The 25967-nt window shown below is 63.1% G+C and overlaps 2 protein-coding genes across 15 annotated transcripts in view; both read left to right on the plus strand.

The window, feature by feature from the left end:
* The window catches only part of CBFA2T3 (CBFA2/RUNX1 partner transcriptional co-repressor 3), a 69119-nt gene extending 54257 nt beyond the window's left edge, over nt 1-14862 (plus strand). For 9 of the 13 annotated variants that reach the window (XM_079119196.1, XM_079119200.1, XM_079119189.1 and 6 more), the window contains 9 exons: nt 3451-3692; nt 3783-3872; nt 7605-7786; nt 8357-8586; nt 10790-10875; nt 11526-11724; nt 12086-12154; nt 13309-13499; nt 14552-14862. In XM_079119196.1, the coding sequence (XP_078975322.1) occupies nt 3451-3692; nt 3783-3872; nt 7605-7786; nt 8357-8586; nt 10790-10875; nt 11526-11724; nt 12086-12154; nt 13309-13499; nt 14552-14821 (1559 nt within the window). In that variant the 3' untranslated portion in view covers nt 14822-14862. Of the gene's footprint in view, nt 1-3450; nt 3693-3782; nt 3873-7604; nt 7787-8356; nt 8587-10789; nt 10876-11525; nt 11725-12085; nt 12155-13308; nt 13500-14551 lie in introns of those variants that run through there. The other 4 variants (XM_079119194.1, XM_079119197.1, XM_079119198.1 and 1 more) reach the window with 4 other exon arrangements.
* A 136-nt stretch (nt 14863-14998) lies between these two features.
* PABPN1L (PABPN1 like, cytoplasmic) lies at nt 14999-24518 on the plus strand. Of its 2 annotated transcripts, XM_079119217.1 has the most exons (8): nt 18392-19168; nt 19333-20268; nt 21783-21945; nt 22043-22110; nt 22618-22724; nt 22815-22902; nt 23378-23520; nt 23942-24518. In XM_079119217.1, exons 3-8 carry the CDS (start codon nt 21876-21878, stop codon nt 23979-23981), a joined length of 516 nt encoding a protein of 171 aa, XP_078975343.1. In that variant the 5' UTR covers nt 18392-19168; nt 19333-20268; nt 21783-21875; the 3' UTR covers nt 23982-24518. The 2 variants fall into 2 exon arrangements, with proteins under 2 accessions (XP_078975342.1, XP_078975343.1); XM_079119216.1 differs by lacking the exons at nt 18392-19168; nt 19333-20268 and adding an exon at nt 14999-16684 and having other exon boundaries at nt 22618-22902.
* Nucleotides 24519-25967: the final 1449 nt, after the last annotated feature.

Genomic DNA, 25967 nt, shown 5'->3' on the forward strand with positions numbered 1-25967 from the left:
CTCTGAGGTCCTCTGTGGCCTCCCATCCAGCAGCCCCTGCAGAGGGAGACCTGAGGATGAGGGACAGCAGAGCCAGGGCCTGGACCCAAGGCGACCGCCACACTGGCTCTGCCCTTGCCCAGGGAGCATCCCTGGCTGAGGTCCCCCTCTGCCTTGTGCCCACCCAGCCCTCTGGAAAGCGGTGCTTGCCATGGGCTGGGCGGCAGCACAGGGGCCACTGCGGGTCCTCCGGCTCGTGGATTGGAGCCGGCCGGCTGGGGCCCTAGGGTCCTCTGCAGCCGAGCCCCTGGCAGTGCCTGACAAGACTTAGCCAGTCGCCACACAAAAGGTTGGCATAAGAGGCCTGTATGGGGCCAGTCTGGAACTCACAGGAGCCACTGCAGCCTGGGAGGGCCATGGTGGGACTGAGTGTGGGCACGGCAGGGTGGGCAGAGAAGGGACTGGACCCGGCGAGAGCCACAGCCGCAGGGGAACTGAGGCTGGAAGGAGAGGCAGGCCCTGCCCGTCTAGCCAACAAAATGGCAGAGGTCGGGCTGGGGCTGGGCTCGGGCTCAGTGAGAGTGCTTGCCTAGCACATGTGAGGCACTGGGTTTGATCCTCAGCACACATAAAAATAAACAGATAAAATAAAGGCATGCTGTCCATCTACAACTACAAAATGGCAGAGGTCACGAGAGGTCACCAGGCCAGGTCAGGATGGGCAAGGCAGGTGCATCTTCTAGGGAGACACACCAAGGCCCCCACAAGCAGACTCAAGTGACCAGGTGGCTCGGCAGGAGCCACTGCCCCAACTGAGCTGGGGGTCCCTGTCCTGAGAGAGGGCCTTCTGCTCTCCGTCCACACACCCGGCCCTACCAGTTCTGGGCACAGGTGGCAGGAGATGGCCGCGCCTCAGGAGAATTTGGCCCCGAGGGAGCAGGTGGCCCTGAGCGGCCCTCGCCCCAGCACAACTGAGCACCAGCTTCCTCAGAGCAGCCACATGCAGGGAACCTGGCCCAGGTGGGCAGGGACCTGGGGTGACAGCAGAGTCAGCAGCAGGTGGTGTGGTGTATGTGTGAGCATGCCTGTGTGTGTGTGTGTGTGTGCCTGGGTGCATGTGGCCTGCGTGTGTGTGCACGTGCCTGGGTGTGCGTATGTGTCTGGGTGTGTGTGTGTGCATGTGCCTGGCTGTGAATGTGACATGCCTGGGTGTGTGTGTGCCTGGGTGTATGTGTGTGCCTGGGTGCATGTGGCCTGGGTGTGTGTGTGTGTGTGTGTGTGTGCCTGGGTGCATGTGGCCTGGTTGTGTGTGTGCGCGCCTGGGCATGTGTGTGTGTGTGTGTGTGTGTGTGTGTGTGTGTGTGTGTGTGCGCCTGGGTGCATGTGGCCTTGGGGTGTGTGAGTACACGTGCCTGGCTGTGTGTGTGTGCCTGGGTGTGAGTGCCTGGGTGTGTGTGGCGGGGTACATGTGTATGTGTGCACCTGGGTGTGTGTGCCTGGGTGTGTGTGGCGTGGGTGCATGTATATGTGTGCACCTGGGTGCATGTGGCCTGGGTGTGTGTGCCTGGGTATATGTGGCCTGGGTACATTTGTGTGTGTGAGCCTTGGTGCACCTGGCCTGTGTTTGTGCCTGGATGCATTTGTGTGTGTGTGTGTGTGCGCGCACCTGGGTGCATGTGGCTTAGGTGTGTGTGTGTGCCTGGGTGCATGTGGCCTTGGTGTGTGGCCTGGGAGCGTGTGCCTGAGTGCAAGTGGCATGGTGTGTGTGTGTGTGTGTGTATGTGTGCTTGGATGTGTGTGGTGTGGGTGCATGTGTGTGAGTGTGCCTGGGTGCATGTGGCCTGTGTATGTGTGTGCCTGGGTGCATTTGCTTGGATGTGTGTGGTGTGGGTGCATGTGTGTGAGTGTGCCTGGGTGCATGTGGCCTGTGTATGTGTGTGCCTGGGTGCATTTGTGTGTGTGTGTGTGTGTGTGTGTAGGTGCCTGGGTGTGTGTGGTGTGGGTGCACTGACCTGGGTGAATGTGCCTAGGTGTGTGCGTGTGTGCCTGGGTGTGTTCATGTGGCCTGGGTGTGTGTGTGCCTGGGTGTGTGTGTGTATGCCTGGGTGTGTGCATGTGTGCCTGTGTGTGTGCATGTGGCCTGAATGTGTGTGTGAGTGTGCCTTGTGTGTGCATGTGGCCTGGGGGGCTGTGTGTGTGTGCCTGGGTGTGTGTGCGTATGTGTGTGTGTGTATGTGTGTGCCTGGGTGCATGTGGCCTGTGTGTGTGTGCCTGGGTGTGTGGCATGGGTGCATGTGTGTGTGCACCTGAGTGCATGTGGCCTGGATGTGTGTGTGTGTGTGTGTGTGTGTCTGGGTGAATGTGGCCTGTGTGTGTGTGCCTGGGTGCATGTGGCCTGGGTACATTTGTGTGTGTGAGCCTTGGTGCACCTGGGCTGTGTGTATTTGTGCCTGGGTGCATTTGTGTGTGTGTGTGCGCGCGCATGCGCCTGGGTGCATATAGCCTGTGTGTGTGTGTGTGTGTGTGTGTGTGTGTGTGTGTGTGTGTGTGCGCGCGCGCACGCGCGCGCGCCTGGGTGCATGTGGCTTGTGTGTGTGTGTGTGTGTGCCTGGGTGCATGTGGCCTTGGTGTGTGGCCTGGGTGCATGTGCCTGGGTGCGAGTGGCGTGGTGCATGTATGTGTGTGTGTATGTGTGCTTGGATGTGTGTGGTGTGGGTGCATGTGTGTGTGTGCGCCTGGGTGCAGGTGCCTGGGTGTGTGTGGCCTGGGCATGTGGCCTGGGTGCGTGTGCCTGGGTGTGTGTGGTGTGGGTGCATTGACCTGGGTGCATGTGCCTAGGTGTGTGCATGTGTGCCTGGGTGTGTGTGCGTGGGTGCCTGTGACCTAACCTTGTGGCCTGGTGAGCTCCTGAGCCCAGGGCATAGGACACAGGCCTGGAGGTGAGGGGCATGACCAGCCCCTGGGACGTGGTGCAGCAGCCCCAGGTCACCAGAGCCCAATGTCGAGGTCAGACAGGCAGACCTGTCTCAGTGGCCACCAGTGTCGGCCCTGCAGCTCAACCAGGCGCGTGACCAGCCTGTCCTGGGGTGCAGTGGGCCATGGCACTGTTAAGGCCAGGGCACCTGGGAGCAAGTGTGGGGACACCACTCGGGCTGTGGTGGTGGTGGTGGTGGGGGGAGCCGCTCCTCCTTTCCAAGTCCCTCTGTCCGGGGGAGGAATGGGCCAGTGACCCGAGGGTGGGAAGGCTTGGCCTGGGCAGTGAGGACTTGAGCCGCCCATGGGGCCTGGTGTCCCTGCTGACTGAGGGGCCTGGCCTCAGGGCTGCTGTCCACCCTGCCCAGGGTTGTGAGCAACCCCTGTGGCCGTGAGGCCAGGACAGCGGTGTGCCAGGGCCCTGCCACCTCGCCGCTGCTCTTGCCATCGCTGCCGCCTGTCACCAGCTGCCCAGCTCACCCCCCTCGTCCCCCACAGTGATGAACGGCAGCAGCCACTCGCCCACAGCCGTCCACGGCACCCCGTCCACGCCCAGCGGCTTCAGCAATGGCCCGGCAGCCTCGTGCACAGCAGCACTGCCCGCGCAGCGTCTGCCCCCGGCCTGCGGGGCGCGCCAGCTCAGCAAGCTGAAGCGCTTCCTCACCACCCTGCAGCAGTTCGGCAGCGACATCTCTCCGGAGATCGGGGACCGCGTGCGCACGCTGGTGCTGGGGCTGGTGGTGAGTGCGGGCGGGGCGGGGCTCGCCCTGGGGCTCTCCTGAGGGGCTCGGCCAGCGGAGGCGGCCGCGCTCACGGGAGGCTTCCCTCAGAACTCGACGCTGACCATCGAGGAGTTTCACTCCAAGCTCCAGGAGGCCACCAACTTCCCCCTGCGGCCCTTCGTCATCCCCTTCCTGAAGGTGAGGTGGACCCATCGCTTGCTGCCCGAGGCCCACGAGGCCCAGGCCGGCCCTGCCAGCCTCCAGCCTGGCCTGGGGGGACGGTGCTGCCAGTGCCGATTCCTACCAGTTAAGGCTGCAAACTAGTTGCCAGATCTGTTTGGTCATTCACCAAACCCAGTACTCGGAGACAGAGCTCCCGCTTGGGCTGCGTCCTTGTTGGCCAAAGGTTCAGGTTTCCCCACAAACACTTGTGGCACCTGCTCTGTTCCCAGTGCCGTGAGGCCCAGGGACAGCGTGAGCAAGCAGCAGCCCCCAGCACAGCACCTGGGGGGACCCCAGTCAGCTGCGGCTAGAGAACCTGCAGATGCGCAGCAGGGGAGCACCCCAGAAGGCCCCAGGGTGGATGTTTCCATGGGGAGGGGCCAGTGGGCAGCAGGGGCAGAGGTCCTGGGGCAGGGCCAGTGTGCAGGAACAGGGCAAGTGGGACATAGAGATCAGGGAAGCAGTGGACAGGTGGATGGCCAGGGGCATGTGGCTGGGCAGCTGGGCAGGTGAAGAGCTATCAGAGGGAAAGAAGGTATCATGGCCAGACACACAAGACCAGCACTGGGGCCTCACCACGGGCACGGGGCAGCTTGGGCCCAGCTCAGACCCACGGGGTCACGCCTGCTAGTCTTAAAAGGTGCAGGTGAGCTGTGTGACCGGGAAGCAGCGCAGGGCCGCAGAGTTGGGCCAGGATCACTGCAGCCCCTGCACGACGGGGCTTCCGAGAGGCTCCCGCGCGTGGCCCTTTGTGCTGAGCCCTCCGTGTCAGGGGGCCACGGGCCTCGCTGGAGGAGCTACCTGGCCACACCTTGGGCCACCTGGGCCCCAGCGCTCTGCACGTGGCCTCTGTGGCTGGAAGGGAGCCCTCAGCCTGGGGAGCGGGCAAGACGGGGCACTCCCTCCCGCGGGGCATCCTCGGCCTCATGGGGCAGCAGTACCATGGGGCTGCGTCCCTGAGATGGGTCCAGCTCCCTCGGATGCCCCGCGCCCTGTGAAGGAGGCATGCCACAGCACTGCTGCGTGTTGGGCCGAGGTCCCCGCCGGTGGGGACAGGGAGCCACACTCCAGCCTGGCCTGTCCCCACGGTGTTCTCCAGGGAGACCCCGTCACACCCACATCCGTTCCCTCCTTGGCCACCCACACCCTGCTGGGCTAGGTGGGCTGCTGGCACCAGGGCCTGGCCCATCTGGCCGTCACGGGGATCCCTGGAGGCCCTCCCGCCCTGCCTCCCCTTGCTGCTGACTCCACCACCGCGTCCCGGGACGCATGCGCCTGCCTGCTCCATCAGATTCAGTGCTGGCAGCAGAGGCCCACGGCATCCCTGCCCCATTTACCCCAGGCACAGGCAGGAGCGTCCAGCGTCCTCACTGCCCACCCGGCCTGCAGCCCGCCCCCAGCCTAGTCAGTGCCAGCATCCTCCCTGCACGCCCAGCAGGGTTCCCCAGCAGGTGCCAGGCAGCCCCGCTCAGCACTGTCCCCAGGGGCACCCTGGACCTCAGCTTTCCCATGCACATGGGGCTCTCAGTGCTGTGAGGGCCAGCTGGCCAGGGGCCTGCCCTCCCCACGGCCCCACCCCAGGTCCCTGCCTACCAACCCTCAGGAACACAAAGTGCACCCATCCCCCAGGCTTCTGAGGGAGCCGGAAGCTCCAGGGCCTGCTGACCAGGCACAGCCAGAGCCCTGGCCCTTGGCCCCCTCGGGAAACAACCCTCAGCCCCAGCCCTTGAGGCCCAGAAGCCCTTGTCTCAGAGCTCGGCCAGGAGCCCTGCCCAGCTGCCCCTCGGTTCGGGTCCCATCTGAGGCTGGGCAGTGAGCAGCCACAGCACCTTGCTGAACTCTCACGGCCCACAGGCCTGCCCAGTGGTGCTCATGCTGCCCTGGGCCGCACCCGTCGGTGAAGGGCCACTGTGTGGGTGCTGGGTGCTGGCAGGGGCCTGCTGGAGCCACTGGCCTCAGGTGTTAGGAAGGACCCAAGGCCACACAGCCCTCAGTGGCTGAGCCAGGGGCCAACCTTGGAGCCCACCCTCAGGTGGGCTGCAGAGGAGGCTCGGGGCAGAGTCCAGAGACATGGTGAGGTGGACCTGCCTCGCAAATGCTCATCCCCTTCACTTGAGCCGTGGGTCCGAGGAGGGTAGTTTGGACTTTTCTGTAGCATCAGAGCTTCTGTTCGGATGGTGGAGCTGGGACCTAGGGTGTTTTGTGACCAGCTCAGGTCAGCCTCTGAGAGTGATGCCTCCCCTGTGCATTGGGCTCCTGGGGACAGGATGGGGACACTGCCCCTCTTCCTGGGCTGGGCCAGCAGTGACCTTGTCCCCCAGCCCAGAGCTGCTGTGCATCTGACCCTCCCTCTGATACTTCCTGACCCTCCAGTCTCTCCTGAACCCACCCCCTGTGTGGCCAGAGAGGGGCGCTTTCCAGAGGCCGCAGACCCCGACCCACCCAAGGCTGGCTGTCAGCTGGCTCACAATCCAGATGTTTCCACCACCCTAACAGACCAGACGGCACTCCTGCCTCTCCCACCCTGAACCAAGGGGAGGCTGCTGGGGAGGAGGGCAGTGAGGGAGGAGGACACTGGGCTTCTCCGGCCTCCTGGACCTGGGCCCCAGCTCACATGTCCATCGTGCTCAGCAGATGGCGCTGGCCCCTGATCAGCTATCCAAATAGAAAAGCAGGTCTGGCAGCCAGCGCTGCTTGACAGAGGCGCATCTGCTGCGGGCGACTGGCGTACGTGCGGACGGGGCTGGAGGCAGAGCAGAGAAGGCAGCCTGGCAGCTTGCAGCCCACGAGAGTCGGGAGCTGTATTTATTTACAAATACTCAGAACTGCTGGCTCTCCCAAGTGGCCTACTGCTGGGTCCCCATCCAGCCTGCTGGGGGCCCAGCCTGCCCGCCCACCTGGTGGCCCTGGGCAGCCCGTGGGGAGCCCAGCCCTGGCGCAGCAGGGCTCTGTCCCAGAGGCCAGAGCCTGGAGTCCGCAGTGGCCAGTCCAAAGGTGTCAGAGGCGTTTCTGCCTGTAGGTCCTGCGTCCCTGCCCCAGTAGCCTCGTCACAGGCATAGGACCTAGGCACCATGTCACTGATGGCAGGGGACCACACGGGGTCTGCACCATGTGCCCAGGACCACATGGCTACAGGAAACACTGACAGCCACGTCCCAGCACCCATGTTTGTCTCAGGCTGAGGCTGGAAATCCGGAGGGGAAGAGCCTGCTCCTGGGGCTTCCCATCAGTGCCTGTGGGGCCAGAGCAGAGACCCTGGGCGTGGCACACTTGGGTTCGGCTCTCAGCCCCCATTTATAGTTGCTGTGTGTGCAACTGGTTGCTTCCCCTCTCTGAGCCTTGAATTTCTCCTTGGTGCTGGGGATCATGTGGTGCCTGCTTGGAGGGGGTGCAGGTGGGAAACACTAGCGATGACTCGCCACTCTCTCCATCTCCAGATGTCCCCAGGGAGGGAGACAACCTGAGAAAGCCTTGCCTGGGCGTCCAGGGTCTGGGCTGGGCTGGGGTCTCATGCACCGCCATCCCTGTGTGCCCCAGGCAGGGCACTGCACTGCCCTGCCCAGCTCTCTTCATGGCCTCCCTCGGCACTGGGAGGAAGCAGCAAGCAGTCCCCAGGAACGGGCGGGACCCAGGCCCAGAGTCACCAGCAGGGCTGTGGTGCTGCGCTCTGCACCACCGCAGCCCTGCCAAGCCGCTCCCACCCAACAGGCGAACCTGCCTCTGCTGCAGCGGGAGCTCCTGCACTGTGCCCGCCTGGCCAAGCAGACGCCCGCCCAGTACCTGGCCCAGCACGAGCAGCTGCTGCTGGACACCAGCGCCCCCTCCCCTGTGGACTCCTCCGAGCTCCTGCTGGACGTCAACGAGAACGGGAAGAGGAGGACACCCGACAGGTACCGCAGGCTCCAGCTAGGAGGGCGGCCCGGGAGGCCCTCTGCCTCGGGCCACAGCTCAGCCGTCGTCCCCCGGCAGGCCGGAAGGAGGCAGGCACCACTGCGTCCTGGGCAGGGAGCTCTCCAGGCCTGCTAAGGGCCTGCCCTGTGGGGCTGGACCCAGATGCCCCTGGGAGCCCCAGGAGGACACCTGTCCCCAGAAATTGCCTGTACTCTCCGTTGGTGTTGAAGGGACCAGAATCCAGGCCCCGCGTGCCTGGGCTGGGCCCCCTCTGCTGGCCCCAGAGGTGCTTGTGCCACTACTGTCCCTGGGAGTTGGGCTTCTGACTTTTGGGCCCAGGACCCCTCCCTGGGAGAACCCACTCTCCAGGGGACAGGTGGAGGCTGGCAGGAGCCCCGAGGAGGAGGGCAGAGGGTGGTACCGGGCCAGCCAAGGTGGATGGTCTCACTGTCTCCCCTTGCATTTCCTTTCTCTCTGACCCACCCCCACCCCACGTCCCTTGAACACTACGGGACTTCTGTCCTTGGCTTGTGGCCCATTCGCTGCCCTCCGCCTGCTCTTTGGGCCAGGACCAAAGAGAACGGGTCAGACCGTGACTCCCTGCACCCTGACCACCTCAGCAAACGGCCGTGCACCCTGAGCCCCGCCCAGCGCTACAGCCCCAGCAACGGGCTGCCCCACCCCACGCCACCCCCGCCCCAGCACTTCCGCCTGGAGGACATGGCCATGGCCCACCACTTCCGCGACTCCTACCGCCACCCCGACACCCGGGAGCTGCGGGAGCGCCATCGGCAGCTCGGTGAGCAGCGGGCTGGGGCGGAGGTGTGCCGGAGCAGGCCTGCACTGGGCGTGGCTGGGGACGGCCACACCCCCAGGGAGGCGGCAGTGGGGGGGGCAGCCTGACATCCCTTTCTCCCACCTGGAGGCCAAGGAGGGCCCCCTGCGCCTGTGGGGGCCCCACTATGGCTGAGACGTCGCCGACCCCACCCGAGGGCCCGGCACCGCCACTCGCCCCAGGCTGGGCAGCCTCTGACCCAGAGCCTCCCAGTTCTCACCCTGTCAGCGACTCCCCACAGCGCACCCTCAGGCAGGCCACGCAGCCTCTCTGTGCCTGTTTCCTCCTCTGTGGCTCGGGTTGAGCAGGAGTCACATGAGGACTGGGGACAGCAACTCAGGCCTGGGCAGTGTGCTGCGAGGCCCAGCCGATACTGGTAACAGTGACAGCAGCCAGCGTGGACACACCTGCCACGCTTGCATCCTGCCCTGCACACACCACAGACAGGGAGACCAAGGCCCAGAGAGCACAGGGGACACAGCCGAGGTCTCGTGGCCACAGCTGCCCGCCCCACTCTCCTCCATGCTGGGACCAAGAGGATGGGCCCAGCCCCCATCCCCAGGCCCTGTGTGCTAGTAAAGGAGCCCAGAAGCAGCCAGCCCTGGGGTGCCCAGGGTGCTGCCAGTGCAAGGCCAACTCCTACCCCATGCTGGGGGCATGCGGTGCCTGGGCCCAGGCAGCAGGTGACAGCTCCTGGCTTACTGGGGCGGGTCAGGCAGGTGCTGATTCCCACCCGCTTCTGCTAATGCAAAAATAAACGCCAGCTGTTGGAGAGATCTCAGCCACTATTTTGGTTGGGGCCTGGCACGGGCCCCAGCTCTGCGGGCAGCCAGGGAGACTGGTGGAGAGCAAGCTCTGGCCACCACCTCCCAAGCCCTTCTGCAATTCCAGGGAGGCATTTCAGGTCTGGTGACCTAGGAAAACTTTAGGGGTCAAAGGTGGTCCCAAAGAGACCTCAGAAGCATAGGTTGGCCCTGGGCTACCCAGCACAGGCAGGGACACCACAGTGGAGGCTGGAGGCACTTGACATTTCAGGAAAACCACAGGGGAACCAGGTCCTAGACCTTCCCCATGTCTCCATCGTCCCTGCCCCAGGAACCTCACGGCCAGGGCTGAGGACCCCACTACAGCTGGCCAATCTGGGGCCACACCTGCCTCCACCACTCCCTGTCCTGTATCTGGGCCAAACAGCCCCTTCTCCAGCCTCCGAGGATGATAACCTCCAGGGCTAAGCAAGGGCAAAGGGCATGGCGTCTGACATGCAGCCCTGCACTGTCCAGCAGCCCACAGGACCCCAGCTTACCTGTGTAGGCTCTTCCTCCCAGCCTGCTTCCTGTGCATGTTTCTCTCAAAGTCTGTTTGAACCCCCAGGAGATAGGCAGGGTAGGGAAACTGAGGCATAGGCAGTCAGTTGAGGGCCCAGATCCCACAGGGAACAAGCTTCTCAGCTTCTGGCTGCTGACCCCACTGTCAGCTGCAGAGCTGGCTGAGACATTTGGGCTGGCTCATTCATGCTCCAGTGGAGCGTCCAGGCCAGAACTCAACCTGGAGACATCATTCTGCCCAGTGAAGCTGACACAGACTGCAGGGAGGACCTAGAATTCACAGAAGTACCTGTACCTAATAAGCAACAAGGCACTCGGGCCCAAAGAATTCTGAGTATTCTGGACTGCTGGAGAGGGGTCTGTGACCTGGGCTTTGAGGAATGCATAGGAGTACATCTGTTTGAGAGGGACTTGTAAGCGGGCCACAGGAGGCCTGAGCTGCTGAGCAGTCACAAGACCTTCCTAGTAAGGTCTGGAGAAGCTGTGGGCCCCAGGAGGCAGAGAAGGGGTGGACATAGCTAGAGCAGGGATGGGAACAGATCTGTCTCTTCCTCCCAAGTGCTGAGCTGTTTCCTCATCAGTCTGGGGCAGCGGGCAAAGGTTCAGCGTCCAGAGCTCTCCATTCCACTAGGGCACAGCCCGTGGCGGGGCGGAGACCAGGGGCGGTGTTGGGGGAGAATGGGTGGGACTGGAAGTGGGGCGTGGCCTGGTAGTGGGGTGGGGCTTGGTAGGTGCGTGGAATGGAGGGCAGGGCCCGATGGAGGGTGAGGTCTGAGTGGGGCGGGGCTTGGGTGGAGTTACAGGGCGTGGGCAGGGCCTGAGCCTGCATCTCCCTTCCGCAGGGGCAACGGGGTCGCGGCAGGAAGAAGTGATTGACCACAGGCTCACTGAGCGCGAGTGGGCCGAGGAGTGGAAGCACCTCAACAACGTGAGTGCCCCGCGCCGTCCCTGCCTGGCTATGGGGCCTGTTGGGGCAGCTGCGCTGAGCGTGGGCTCCCCTGGGACCCACCTGGTCCTTCTGACCACCTTTATGTGAGCGCTTGTCCGACTCCAGCCGTCCAGGCACTGCTGAAGGCACAGAGAAAAGGACCCAGAGCCGTGGGGCAGAGAGTCTACGACCCCTGCGCTTCCTGCTTGCCGGCTCTCCAGGGTGCAGCCAGAGTCTTGCAGAACGTTTGGGGAACGTGGGGGGGGGGCCCTCTCCTTGGTGGAAGTAGCTCGGGGGTTCAGGGTGGGTGGGCCATGTCCTGCTCCTCAGATCGCCCATCCGCCCTGTGGCTGCACCCCGGAGAAGCTGCTCTGCCCATGCCTTGCCTGTGTCCCTCCTGAGAAGGAAAGGCAGTCCCAAGGCAAGCGCCCTTGGAGGGTCAAAGAGGAGAGGCCAAGTTCCCACCCTCCATGCCAGTCGGATGCCCATGGTTACCGAGGACCCCCAGCCTGGGGCCAGCGCACCAGCTCAGCCCTGCCAGCCACTCTGCCCTGTGGAGATGGGCTTCCACACCATCCGACTGTGTAGGGAAGGACATGTCTGGCCAGGCCCAGGCCTCCAGGGTGCTGAAGCCTGCCCTGTCTACCCAGCTCCTGAACTGCATCATGGACATGGTGGAGAAGACACGGCGGTCACTCACAGTGCTGCGCAGGTGCCAGGAGGCTGACCGGGAGGAGCTCAAACACTGGATCCGGCGCTTCAGTGACACGGAGGATGTGAAGAAGGGCCCCCTGCCCGCTGCCACCCGCACCCTCAACAGCTCCGCCAGCCCCGAGGGGTCTCAGCTAGGTGCGCTGAGGAGGGCCGGGCGCTGGCGTGGGAGATAGGCCACATGAAACAATTTCCCTGGAAAGGAGGTACCCTCTCCGCTTTACACAAAGAGACCACCCATTCTGTGGGGAAACTGGGACACGCCGGGGGAACTCTTCTCAGTGAGGAATGCAAACCAAGAGAGGCCCAGGATGTGCCCAGCTCCCATCCTGAATCCAGGGTCCCTCGGCTCCAAAGCATCCCCTTCCTGCCCCACCTCATCCCAGTGCAGGGTTTCCACCCTTGAGCACCTGGGGACCCCTCCCCTAGGGAAAAGCACTCCCTGGGGCCTGGGCAGTGTGAGGGAAGAGCTGACCTCAGGCCTCATCTTCTCTTTCAGATGTCCACCGGGAATTTATGCCTCGGGCCCTCTCTGGCTACATGCCAGAGGAGATCTGGAGGAGAGCTGGTGAGTACTGATGCAGGACAGGCCCTGGGACAGCTGCGGAGCCCTCCCAGCCCGGCATGAGGAGTGCCCATGCACACCTAGAGTCTCAGCTGGGCTTCTCCCGGCAAAGCTCAGGCCTTTTTCACACCCTGCTCACACTGGGCAGTTCGGCGCTTAGAGCTAGGGGCCCCGCAGCCTGCTGGGTGTCATGTTGAGCAGGGGAGGCTGTGGGACATCCACTGGCATGACGGGGGTCAGACCCCCGGGATCTGAGGGGGGGGGAGGGCAGCAGTGGTTCAGAGTAGATGAGAACAGTCAGGGTTGGGTGGATTCAGTATGAAACCTCAGGGAGCGGGGACCCTCAGGTCTTGGAAGAAAAAAGGGTGGAGGGTCTCAGCCTGGAGTTGGAGGTGAGTCGGACACACCCCCCCTGGCAGGAGGCTGGGGCCCTCCGTTGGCCTGGCCTGGCCCCATCACCTCATCTGTGCGCACGGCAGGGCCTTGTGAGCCTCTTGCTGATGTGCACGTGGAGCTGTGTGGTGATGGGGACCTGTTGTCTCTGGGGCCTGCCAGCAGCTCAACCACCCCCCATGCAGAGGCTCAGGTGGGAGGTTTACAGGTGCATTGCCCCCTGAGGTGGGAGCCCTGCTTAATCCCACCCTGATCCCCCAGGGGGTGCTCAGCAGCCTCCCTCACATCACACCTTAAGGGCAGCAGGCCTCAGGTAAACCTGGGCAGGCCTCAGACCCTGGGGTCATTCAGCAGGGGCTCAGGGTGGGCCGGGGTGTCACTGCAAAGCTGAATGGCACAGGTCATCAGTGGACTCGGGAACTGGGCCCTTGGCCTCAACCCTGCGCTCAGCTCTGCCATAGGGCCGGGCAGTGGGTGTGGGATCCTGCTGACGTGGCGGGGAGGGGACAGGCCTGGCCTCACACACGAGCAGTGGACCACTGCAGTGCGGAGTGGCAGCCAGAGCTCAGGGCCCTGCAGTGCTGGGCCCATACACACTTGTCCAAGATGCACACATGCACCCATGTGAGGTCACACGCCTGTGCCCGTGTGCGTGCACGAGGCAGACACACTTGCGCACACAACTGCACATGGCCCTTGCCCCAGTTGTGGGGGGGAGGCCTGGAGGCCCTCATGACGACCAGCCTGGCCTCCGTGTCTTGCAGAAGAGGCTGTGAACGAGGTGAAGCGGCAGGCGATGTCGGAGCTGCAGAAGGCCGTGTCTGACGCGGAGCGCAAAGCCCATGAGCTCATCACTACAGAGCGCGCCAAGATGGAGCGGGCCCTGGCGGAGGCCAAGCGCCAGGCCTCTGAGGACGCCCTGACCGTCGTCAACCAACAGGAGGACTCCAGCGAGGTAGGGCCCTGGCCACTCCTGCTCCCCTCCCCTGCCTCCAGGTCCACTGCGGTCTGGGGGTGAGATTAGGGTGGACCAAACGTGGGCAGGAACCCAACAGCTTTGTGACCCGGGTCCCCACTCCGTGGCCATCGTGGCCATCATGGGTGCCTGCCGCCCACACACCTGGTGAGGTGCCCTGCGCCTTTCCCATTATGCAGACACTGAAACTGAGTCCGAAGCGTAGGTGGCTGGCCAAGGCCCTGGCGCGTGTGGGGCCATTATCTGACCCCAGGTTGCTGACACCAAAACCCAGCTTCTTCTCTGACCTGAGAAAGCAGAAGGTTCAGGAGACCTGTGGGCACCCCAGGGCTATGTGAGCAGGAGGCCAGGAGTGTGCTGGGCACCTGGATGTCCCTGTGGTGGGCAGGGTACTGTCTGCAGCCCATTTCCTCCTTGCCCAAGAACTTGGTCAGCAGAAACATCAGGGAGAGGGCCAGACCTCCCCACGAAGGCCCTGGGAATGCCCTTTGGGAAGGGACAGGCCTCTGAACCTGCCTGTGCTGGGCTGGTCCTGGGGGTCAGAGGGGACAGGGTCCCACCAGCTCCGTCTGCAGATGCTCAGTGGTGCAGAAGCAGGTGAGGGCACAGGACAGAGCCCTCTCAGAGGTGGCAGGGGCAGAACCACGCCCCTTTCAGGCGCTCCTCTCTCAGCTGGTGAGCCCAGCAGAGACCTGTAGGAAGGGAGGGAGCCATGGGGTCTTGCAGCCGTCTGGGGGAAGCCCAGTGGCTGGCGCCACATGAGCCAGGGACAGCAGGCAGCGGTGTGGCCCTAGAGGCTTTGGAGGCTGAACAGCAAGGTGGGCTTCAGCCTCTGTGCCAGTCCCTGCCCTGCCCCACAGCAGGCCAAGAGCGACACCGTTAGGAAGGGCTACTCCTGCCCTGCCCCACCCTCTCTGGCCACTGCTCTGCTGCACACCTTCTCTCCAGGAGACTGTGGCCGAGGGTGGTGGCACCTGGGCGGGTGCTTGGGCACTGGCCACACTGACGGTGCCCTCTGCCCTCCCACCCAGAGCTGCTGGAACTGCGGGCGCAAGGCCAGTGAGACGTGCAGCGGCTGCAATGCCGCACGCTACTGCGGGTCTTTCTGCCAGCACAAGGACTGGGAGAAGCACCACCACGTGTGCGGCCAGGGCCTGCAGGGGCCCGCAGGCACCGTGGCCGACTCGCTGCCCGCGCAGCCCGGCACCACCACCAGCCCCAGCGAGGCTGGCTCTGCCGGGCCCTCCCGCCCCGGCTCCCCCAGCCCCCCTGGCCCACTGGACACTGCCGTGCCCCGCTGACCCCTCCCAGGCAGGCCCGGACGCCCAGCACATGGACGCTGTGCCCCGCCCGCCCTGGCACACCAGACGCTGCGCCCGCCGCCCACCTGGCCCCTCGGAGTGGCCGACTGGAGTCACTGCTGCTACTGCTTCTCTCCAAAAGAAAACAGAACCGAAAAACCACAGCATCACAACCTCCGCAGCTCGGAGGTCCCACCACGCCGACAGTCCCATCTTCGCAGCATCTCCAGAAGCCTCCGCCGACCCACCGAGCCGGCACAGCCCCGTGCGGGGAGCGGCCCTGCGGGGTTCTGTCTTGCGCTTCATCACTCTCCATGCTGAAAAGTTTCGCTGGGGCTGTGTTTTTAGTGAAGAATTTGGGGGGGTTTCGTTGGCAAAAGAGCTACTCAGACACGGACAAGGAAGGCTGTGGGGATCCCCCTCCTTGTTAAAAAGGGAATAAAACTGTGATTTTCGTAGCCGGAGACCTGGACTCACCGCCCCGGCCTCCCGGTGGCCAGCAGGTGTGCAGGGACCATGGGAGCACAGCGTCCTCCCGGGGAGTGCTTCTGGTTTCAGGTTTTTTTCTTCCTTTAATGTCAAACTCTTTGGCTTTAAGTAATGATCCAAAAAGTCTTTTATAAAGGCCAAGGAAGCATACCCGTAAACTACCTTGCCAGCTAGCCAGCCAAGGATACCGCACACACCTCCGCAAAGGAAACCCAGAAAACGGGAGAAGCCCGGCCCAGGCGTTTCTGTCACTGCCAAAGTGCTCTTTTCGCAGTCCCCACCGTGGGTTTGTTTGGATGCTGGTCTCTTATTTCAGGTCTGCTTTTGTCTGGGGTGTCGGGATACTGGGGTCTGGCGCTCTGGTGTCTTCTTAGCTGATGGTCGCACTGAGTGAAGGCACGAGGCTCTGGGCAGGCACCTGTCCCTGAGCCCCGTGACCTGTGTGCGCCACCCTGCGCTACATCCCCAGGTGCGGGAAGGACACCTGCTCTGTCCCCACACCTTTGTGATATGTCACATTGCATTTCCCACTGTGAACAGAAAGTGCTAGGGTGTTCTTCCCAGAAAGAGAAAAATCCTGAAACAACACCGTGACAATCTTTTGGGTTGAGTCTTGACTGCTTTTCGAAGCTCCTGAGAACCCGCTCTGGTTTTCCTCTACCTCTGCTCTGCGCCCACCCACCTCCCTGGTAGCCCCAACACCACCCACCCAGAGTCTCCCTGCAGCTACGCTTTCTTCCAAACTTTTGCAGAAAACAGAAGAAAAAGTCCAGAAAAAAAGCACCCGCCCTCACCACCCGACTCAGATGTACATAGCCCTGAGTTCCACCATCACTGGGCATCCTGCCCACGCTGGCCCTCGCCCACCCGCCACTCTGCCACCCAAGGAGGAAAGGAGGGACGGCCAGGCCCCACCACACTGAGTGGAGGACAGACCCGGCTCCCAACCGCACTGCTGTGCATCGCTGTGAAAAGCACCAAGGACAAGTGCAATATGCAGTGGCCGGCCCCTGCTGTGTCCAGGGGCCCTGCCCAGGGCGCAGTGCGCATGAATGTGAATGTACATAGTTTCGCACAAGTCCAAAAAAGTGGTATTCGCAATGGCGGTGATGAGAAGAGATGTTTGCCAAATAAAAGAATTAAGAGAAACCTTGGAAGCACGTGACCTTAGAACAGTTCTCAGGAAACCTGGACCACGGCCCTCCCGAGCATGGCTGCCCTGTGGCAGCTTCCTTGCAATCATGAAGTTTGCTCTGAGTTAGGAGGAAGGGTCCCAGCTGGAGCTCTGCGGAACCCAGCCTGATAGCAGCTCCTGGCTCTGAAGGCCAAGGTAGACCTGCGTCCTCTGGAGGTCCAGCCCTTGCACTGGTAGAGGTATGCTCCTGTGGGTCAGAGACGCAAGGACCTGAGAGGGGGCAGCTCTCCAAGGCACGGGGAAGCGGCAGGTCTTGTGTCCAGCTACGACTCATAGGCGCAGAGCAACATGCCCATGCTCACAGAGGGGCCCCTGCCTCCCTGGGGGGACACCTCCCTCCCCACCTATGCCCCCCAGTGCTGTGTCTTCCTGGTGCCTGGCCCAGCAGCCCACCACCCCGTGGCCAGGGCCCACAGGGCCCAAGCTCCAGGAGAGACGGGCACCACACTCGGGAGGAAGAGGGGCTTGCTGTGCTGGCAAGCGTGGACCCTGGAGACCCCGATGGCATTGCCCCAGCTCTGGGTGAGGAGATCCAGGGCAGCCTTCCTGGACCCGAGTCCCTGGGCCAGGAGGTGCAGCCCTGGGTGGGGCAGCAGTCCACGGTGGGCCTTAGAGGAGCGCCCACCCGGTGGTTCGAGCTTGTTCTGCCTGGAAGCATCAGGGCAGCAGAATGCTGGCCAGCTGGCTGTACCCAGCCAGACCAGCCTCCCGGGCCAGCCAGGAAGAGTTGCCCCTCGGGCCAACTGTTAAATACCATTTGCCCAAAGCAAGTGCTGCCATGTGTGAGAAGCCCCGACCAGGGGCCCAGAAACCAAGGCCAGGGCTGGCCAGAGGCCAACAGGGAGCTGGTTCACAGCACGCAGAATCAGGTGGCAGTGCTGGGCTGAGGGGCTGCCCAGGTCACTCGGGAGTCAGGAGGTGTGAGGAAGGCTGGCTCCAGGCTTCAGGAGCTGGCTCCACCCAGTCCAAGACCCCACAGCAGAACCAGACGCAGAACCTGTGGCCAAGAGGACAGGGCGTGTCTGTGTCCCCTGCCTCTTGGGTGGCAAGGAACACAGCGTGCCCATGGTGCTGACCCCTGCTCTGTGCCTGCCATCTGCTTTTCTCACGTGGGAAAGGAGGTCCACCCAGATCCCCAGGAGAACTGCCACCCTGTCCTGCTTCCTGCCCGAACCCTCTACCCGTCCACCCACCCACCCACTGCCCACCTGTGCATCCATGTGCACGTCTGGTCATCTGCACATCCATCTGTCCATCCTCCTCTGTCCATCCATCCACCACTCGTCTGTCCACCTACCCACCTCTGTCTATTCACCTACCTCTGTCCATCCACCCCTTGCCCCTCTCTCTGTCCATCTTTCCACCTACAATCCCACGCTGACGCTTCACCCACCTGCTGGTCCTGGTGCCCATCACCCTGCACACCCCCGAGTGTCTGTGTGTCCTCCAGTCCCACCCGCACAGCCATCCCTCCCCTGCACCCAGAGCAGGGCTGCCAACTTCCTCAGTGTCCCAAACCCCAGGGGCACTTGTGGACCCTCACGCAGACTCTGCCCTGCTTGTCCTGGGCCCTAAGGGGGCCCCAAGGGAAGCTGCCTGTGAGCCACGGCCCCTCCCAGTGCCCTCACCTGCCATCCGACACTCCTCACGGCAAAAGCAGTGACCGTCTGCTGCAGTGTGGTAGGCAGACTGGACCAGGGGCTCAGTGGCCAACCTGGGCCTGCCTGGCAGAGCGTGTGCTGGGAGGTGGCCCGTGCACCAGCCAGGGCTCCATGGTAGCCTGCCTTCAGGGTAAGCACGTGCCTTGATGAGGCCTCGCCATGGGCTGGGCGCCCCCTCCCCTGCTGCCTCCAGGGCCAGTGCCCAGAAGAGGGTCCCCAGGAGAAGAGGGCGAGCCTGGGCTGGCCTCCCTGGAGGCAGCAGCCCCCGGCCACTCCCGCCTTCTCTGCTGGGGTCCCAGCGGGCCCAGACAGAGTCCTCCTGATCGGCCCTGCTGGCTTGGCTGGGCTCCACCAGGTGGTGGCCCTGGGTGTGGAGGTGTTCCTGGGCCTCAGGCCAGACCGGCTCCCTGCCAGCACTCCTCCCCGGATTCGCTTCCCTGCCCTGACTCCCAGGCTCCGCCACCCAGGGCATTTTCTGAAATAAGGCCTGGATGGGGATCGTGCTGGCGAGAGAGAAAGAGAAGGTGCCACCTGCTCTGGACCTTCACAGACAAGGCCTCAGGCGGCCGCACCAGCAACAATTCCAGAAAACTCCATCTTGCTGGCTTTGTTCCTCGTTTCCATCCAGCGGGCCCCTGGCAGAGTACCCCCAAGACCTGGGGGAGGCACCCCAGCATCGGACGCAAGCGCGACCATTCTCTGGATGCCAAGAGGCAGGCACCACACCCTGCTCCCCACAGCCCAGGGGCCGGAAGCTCCGCCACCCTCCAGGGCCAGCCAGGGCGTGGCCTGCAGCTGCTGGGGAGCAGACTCAGGTCTGCTTCCTCTTCTTCCTCCCTCTTCCTTCTTTATGCCCCAAAGGAGCTGGACTGGGAGTGCTGGGTTTCCTTCAGGAGAAGCCATGCCGCCCACCCTGGGTCTCTGGGTCTGCTGCCCACCCCACAGCCCCTGTCCTGTCTGCCCACGGGCACAAGAGACAGACATCAGGCTGACTGCAGGCGTGTAATGAAGCCAGCCTCTGGGCCAGGCAGCTCTGCCTCTCCTGTCCTGGCGCACTCCTATCCACCAAGCACGGGCGCGGCTCTCGTCACCAGGACGGCCCGTGAACGTGGGGCGGTGTGAGGTGTGGGAGCAGCCACTGTGCAGCGGGAGAGCACTGTGGGCAGCTCTGGAAGTTGGGGCGAGCCATGAGGGTCGTGCCTCAGGAGGCCTGGACAACCGTAGGCCCCAGAGAGGATGCTGGTGACTTCTAGGGCCCGACCCTGCCACCTGCATACAGACAACTGGGGCCTCACTGGGGCCACATGTATGAAATGTCCACCTGAGGACCGTGCAGCAGTACGGTCACCCATCTCAAGCTGCCAGGCGGGGCCACCTGTGTCCTGACAGGCGAGAATCTGGCGCCAGGCTGTGGCACTCTGGTGGCCTGGAGGAAGGGTCTATGACCAACATTCGGCCAGGCTTGGTACGTGGTGTATTCTGAAGGTGTGGAAAAGGCCGCGCAGGGTACACTGTCCCGGGCCGGGCACCTGGTGGGGCCTGCTGGGCTGGAGCACAGCCGTCTCAGGGTAGCGTGGGGATGACAGAGTTTTTCCACTGCAGACGCTGAGCTCAGAGCAGAGTCTGGCCAGGGCTGGGCCACATCCAGCACTCTTGGTGTGGACACAGCCCACAGTGTCCTGCCTCCCACATGGAGGTGGAGGGGTGTCTGAGCCACACAACAGGGGAGGGGTGCAGCCCATAGGGGAGCATCCTTGTCCAGACTAGCTGCCCTGGGCAGCTAGTCTGTCCTCAGCATGGACATGGACGCTGCTCCGAGACACTCTGGTTTGCCAGGGGAGACCTGGAGTGAAAAACTGACACAGGACAGAGGGAGTGACCCAGGCACAGTGGCCACTGGGTGGGGAGGAGCAGCTGGGGAGGCTTCCTGGAAGCAGCAGTCAGGGCACATGGCCCTGGGGTCCTGCCCACCAGCATGCGTGGTAGTGGAGGGCAGGAGATGATTCGCTCAGATCTTCTTTCTCCAGGGCTCATGGCTGCCCAGAGAAATCCTTCCCTCGCGGGCTGCCAGGGATGCAGAGCTTTGGGTCAGCCTCTTGGAGGTGAGAACAGATCTGAGCCAGTGAGGGAGGGGGCGAGCTGGGGCTGACAGCTTCCCAGGCTGCAGGGGCCACCACATCCTCACCCCCTGCCCCGCTCCCCAGTGCAGCACCACCGTCGGCCCTGGCCATCTCTCCTCCCCCATTCCAAAGGCCCTGGGAAGAGACCCCAGTGGTCAGCTTGGGGGCCGAGTTGCAGACAGCATGACTGTAGGCCTGGGTGGGTGGGCCTCTGTGTGCACTGCACACCTGGCCTGGGTGTGCAGTGCACACCCAGCAGCTCAGGAAGCAGCAGTCGGAGTCCCACCAGAATCTGGCCAGGGTGAGCTGTGGTCACAGCATGCCTCCAGAGCAGCCACTCCAGTGGACGTAGGGACACACCTTAGTAACTGCTGGCTAAAGGGTCTCGTCCACCTCAAGGGGTTCCAACCTAAATGTGGCCCTAAGCAGGGTGGGGAGGTGCCTGAACGGAGGTGGTTGCCTCTCTCTGGGCCCAGGATGCCCCCTGGGCTGGCACACCCCCAGGGCCTTGCTCCCCTGACCAGCCCCTTAAGCCCCTTAAGGCCACTGCCCCCAAAACTGCCCTTCCTGCCTATGCACTGCATGGCCGGCCCACGCCAGGGTCGCTGCCGGCCTCCTGCTGCAGGCATGTCTGTGAGGGGTGTGGACAGCCTGGGGACCAGGGAGCTCACGGCAAGGCCAGCCCTCCATAGATCAGACTCGGCTGCCTCCTCCCTGGAAGGTCCTAGGGTGCCTGCCAGGTGAGGAGGAAGGCGTAGGTGGGTCTGCCCTCTGACCTCTCAGGCTGGAGGCTCTCTTAAGTGGCAAGTGGGAGCAGCTGTCCTGGGTGGGCTTAAAACCCAGGTCCAGGCAGGTGTGGGCGTGAGGTGAGCAAAGGAGCCTGGCCCACCAGCCTCCAACCCGCCATGTGGCCCTTCCTGAGCCATGCTCTCTTCCCGCCGCCTACTGAGGCCTGGCTCCAGACGGTCTCCTGGGACCCTGAGGCCCAGGGCTGGGGGGCCTGGAGTGGTACTGAGAAGACCCCTCTGGGGTCCGGGAGTGGGGGTGGGCGGGAGGAGCAGGGAGGGGAAGCTGAGGACGAGAGAGACGCTAGCTTTCTGCTGTCCCTGCTGGAGCTGGAGAGTCCTGCCGAGAGCCCAGAGCCTGACCAGGTAGCATCTCGTGGGGTGGCTGAGCGCTGGCACCAGGGGGAGGACACGGGGGACAGGAACTGACAGCTGCAACTGACTCAGAGGGAGATGCCCGCTGCCTACCAGCCCGGGAGAGGCGGCAGTGAGGTGAGGCCTGGGCTGCAGACCAGGCAGCCTCTAGCTGGGGAGGCTTTGGGGCAGAGTCAGGGCCTCTGTGGGCCCAAGAGCTTCCCTGCAGCCTGAGGCTTCAGAAGGAGGTGTCCTGTCCAGAGAAGGGCTCACCCCGAAGGGGTCGCAGCCTCTGCCGGGGCTGGCCAGTCACAGCTGCCCTCCTCTGGAGAAGCCCACAGGCTGTCCCCCTCCCAGGTTCATGGTGGGCATGGGCTGCAAGAGCTGGAGGCCATCAAGCTGAAGCTGTGGGCCTTGGAGCAGGCCAAGGTGCGGCTGGAACCACCCAGCATGCAGGGCAAGACCAGGGAAGAGGACAGCACAGGGGCTGGGCAGCTGCCGAGTAGCCCTAGGACCCTAGGTAGGAGCCCTAAGATCTCTGCGGGCCTGGGTGACTCCCTGAGGGGTGGAAGGTGCCCACCCTGGGGGCTGCTGGTCCTCAGGCCCCGTCTCCACAGGATGCCCCTTCCCTGGGACCCCCAAGGAGAAGGTGGAGGCTGACCACAGATCCATCTACGTGGGCAACGTGAGTGGCAGGGAAGGCAGCAGGACACATCCCTCCCGAAGGCCTGGACCCCAGTGGGCATCCAGCCTGGTGGTCACGCCATGTCCTCTGATGGCACTGGCGAGGTGGAGGGAGAGAGGGTGTGAGTGAGCAAACCCAAAGGCCTCCAGGAAAGACAGGAGGGGTGGGTCTGACTGTCCCTTGGAGGCAACGTGAGCCTGCCATCCCACATGGGATCTCACCAGCAGCACCCAGAGTGGGATTTTTGGGTGAGGTTTATGGCCTTTAAAAGCCATTTGCCCCCTACCCAAGCCGAGGCCCCTGGTCACAGCCCATGGTACAGAGGACGGCCGCACCACAGGAGGGAGCCCCTCTCAGCCTGTCCTCCCACCCTCTGGGGACCAGGGCCTCAATGCCCCCCAGCCATGGGCCCAATCTTGGGGGTCCTCCCCACCCCTCTGCCAAGAAGACCCTGAGGGAGCGAGGCCTCTGCAAGCCCAGGCCTGCAGCCCGCCGTGCCACACGCAGGTGGACTACGGGGGCACGGCCAGGGAGCTGGAGGCCCACTTCCACCGCTGCGGCGAGGTCCACCGCGTCACCATCCTGTGCGACAAGTTCTCAGGACACCCCAAGGGGTTGGTGTGGGGCCTCGGGCAGGGCCGGGGGGACAGCAGGGCTGGGTGTGCAGTGGGGCTGGGCCCTCACCGTGCCCACCCTGCCCCCAGCTATGCCTACATAGAGTTTGCCTCCAAGAGCTCTGCCCAGGCCGCCATGGAGCTGGATGAGAGTGTCTTCCGGGGCCGGGTCATCAAGGTATGCATCTCTGGCGTCCTGCACACCCCTCAGCCATCCACTGCACTGCAGTGCTGAGCACTTCTTAACCCAAGAATCCTTGGAGAGGAAAACAGTGCAGAGAGGCTGGAGCACCTACCCAAGGACACACAGCTGCCCCAGCCAACCCTTCTCTGTGCGCCTCGGGCAAGGTGGCAGGACATGGCCAGGGCAGGGCCTAGAAGGAGCCTCAGACCCTCAGTCCCAGGCCTGGTCTGGGTGTGGTCCAGGGGAGGCGCTGTGCTCCCAAGCCAGACACCCTTTGCCAGGGGGTGCTGGTGATCACCAGGCACGTCATGTGAATATGGCGGCATCCAGGTACGAGGGCAGTGGAGGCCCAAGTGGAGGCCCAGCGGGGATCTCAAGAAGCTCGTGGGCCCAGCCTGGGGCTGGTGCTAGGCCATCCTGGCCAAGGAGGTAGGGACAATGGCAGGACCCGTGTGGCCTCTGGTGACAGGTACTTCCCAAGAGGACCAACTTCCCAGGAATCAGCTCCACAGACCGAGGGGGCCTGCGGGGACCACCAGGTTCCAGGGCCACGGCCTTGCTGTATAGTGGCCTCCAGGGCAGGTCCCAGTTCAGACCTCGTGGGCAACACTGGTGAGTGGGCTGTGTGGGTGTCGGCCTGGGGATGGGTGGCAGGAGTCCCCAGCGCCTCATCTGATGGGGCTCAGAGGCTGCTGGCAGTTCCCTAGCAGAGGCCTGGCCACAGCTGCCCGGGTCTGAGCCAGGGCCTGCGTGGGTGCAAGGGCACTGTCCACTGGAGGGGCTGCCCCCGCTTGGTCCCACCAGGCTCAACTGTGCCCTTGTGGGGGCGTGGCCTGTGGCAGGGCTGCTCTTGCAGATGGGCATTGTAGACACACAGCAGCTGCCAGATCAGGGTTCTCCCCTGCCCCGGGGCCCTCCCAGGAAAGCTGGAGCCATGGCAGGCCCAAGCAGCCCTCATCCTGCCGTCCGGGGTCCGTGGGCCAGGCGCCCTCCTGCCTGAAGGCCTCAGGGTGTGCTCTCCCTGTCCCCACAGGCCCCGCGGAAGAGCCTCTCTACGTTTCTCGCCGTACTGAAGGCACAGCGTTTTGAGGGCAGGGTCAGGGGGAATGGCCAAGTTTCCCTGGGGGACAAGTGTTCCAGATGGCCGTGTCGGTGTGGCTGAACGGTCCACCAGGGTGGGCTGGACCCCAGGGTCACTGCCACGAGTCACACGGTTGGCCCATGGGTGGTGGGCCGGGGACTCCGGGGGCTCCGGGAGAGGGGCAGGAGGAGGGGCAGGCAGGGGTGTGGCTGGGATGGGCTTACTTGGCTCTTCAACCAACTCATTTTAAAGAAAAAGAGAAACCTGTGTGTCTTAGAATAAAGCGTAAATTATTAAATTTGAGTATTTTAAAAGCATGTGACAGGTCTCTGGTCTTCCAAGTTCACTCCACATCTTTCTCTGGGTGGACTCCAGAGGGCGCTGTGGATGTGGCTCAGGGTGGCTACCCCACACCACGCAGCCTCCACAACAGATCTGGACCTCCAGGGCACAGCTGGCCACCCCCTCCTCACCTGGGGGTACCTGGCGTAGGCCCACCTCGTCAGGTCAGGAAACAGAAGTGGAGTCCTGGTGGAAGCAGTCACTCAGGTGCTCCTGGCCGTGGGGGCCTGTGCCCTGCTGCGTGCAGAGCCCACAGGGAGCAGGGCCAGGCTGCAGGTCCGCCGAGTCCCAGGGGAGCTTCCCCTCCCACAGGAGCGCTCTGGCTGACTGTGACCCAGACTCCACTTCTCCCTATGCCCCCAATCTTCCCCTCATAACCTTGGGTCAGTGTTGGCCTTTCCAACAAGGGGAGGGGTGACCCGGAAATAGGACCACACTCCAACCTCCGAGTCTGTCAATGTGACCTCACTTGGTAAAGAACGTTTTCAATTTTTTTTTTTTTTTTTTTTTTTTTTTTTTTTTTTTTTAATGCAGAACAGGATTAAACCATGTAAACCATGGGCACTTTATCACTGAGCTACATCCCCAACCCTGTTTATTTTTTGAGACAGGGTCTTGCTAAGTTGCCCAGGCTGGCCTGGAACTTGTGAGCCTCCTGCCTCAGCCTCCCAAGTGGCTGGGATTACAGGTGTATCCACCCCAACCTGACTCATCCAGAAATCTTTCAACACATTTTCAAAGACTTTCTTTCCAGCAGAGCATGACAATGCATACCTGTAATCCCAGCTACTCAAGAGGCTGAGGCAGGAGGATGATGAGTTTGAGGCCAGCCTGGGTTAACAGACCACATCCCAAAACAAAGACAAGCCAGGCATGGCGATGCATGCCTGAAACCCAGTGGCTCAGGAAGATCACAAGTTCAAAGCCAGCCTCAGCAACTAAGCAAGGTCCTAAGCAACTCAGTAAGACCCTGTCTCTAAATAAAATATTGAAAGGGGGTGGAGTTGGAGATGAGGCTCAGTGCTAAAGCACCCTTGGATTCAATCTCTGGTACCTAAAGCCCTCCAGATGAGTTTCTCCTGGACTACCTGAGGACCCTAGGGTTAATGACACGTGAGATTGAAACCCAGAAATGTGAAGAAGACACGAAGAAGGGAGAGGAAGAGGCTGGAGAGATGCACCCACAGGTCAAGGGCTGCCAAGAATCGCCAGAGTCAGAGCTGCTTTAGGCCCCCAGTCTGTGGTACTGTTAGCAGAGCCCAGGAAACCAGGCAGCTCGGGCTTAGTTCAGGCCCCCGTGTCTGGTAAGTCAGGCGTCCAGTTGGCCTGGGGTCTGCTCCACCAGATGGGCAGTGCAGTCTGCTAGTGAGCAACCATGGACGTTTGCCCCAGGGGACATGCATATCTGGCTCCAGGGTGGACTTGGGTGCAGGCCCACCTGGGGGGGCGGGGACGAGAGGCTGAGGGCAGAGCCTGCTGGGCCACTCAGGGAAGGGGCATGGCTCCTGAGCAGAGGCTCACATGGTGGCTCCAGCCTGCCACCCCAGCCCTTCCTCCCCAGGGCCCAGGGACCAACTGCCACACCCATGGGCACGAGCGCCCGAGTCTTCTGGCCCACAGCGTAGCTTGCTCCTTC

Source organism: Sciurus vulgaris (genome assembly GCF_902686455.1).
Source record: "Sciurus vulgaris genome assembly, chromosome: 17".
In the NCBI taxonomy this organism is placed as follows: Eukaryota; Metazoa; Chordata; class Mammalia; order Rodentia; family Sciuridae; genus Sciurus; species Sciurus vulgaris.

Excerpts from the sequence above, each read along its gene's own strand:
- PABPN1L (XM_079119216.1), top strand. The coding sequence starts at position 21,876 with ATGCAGGGCAAGACCAGGGAAGAGGACAGCACAGGGGCTGGGCAGCTG. Across the intron at positions 21,946-22,042 it reads GAGTAGCCCTAGGACCCTAG|GATGCCCCTTCCCTGGGACC; the intron begins GTAGGAGCCCTA and ends CCGTCTCCACAG. Across the intron at positions 22,111-22,617 it reads GATCCATCTACGTGGGCAAC|GTGGACTACGGGGGCACGGC; the intron begins GTGAGTGGCAGG and ends TGCCACACGCAG.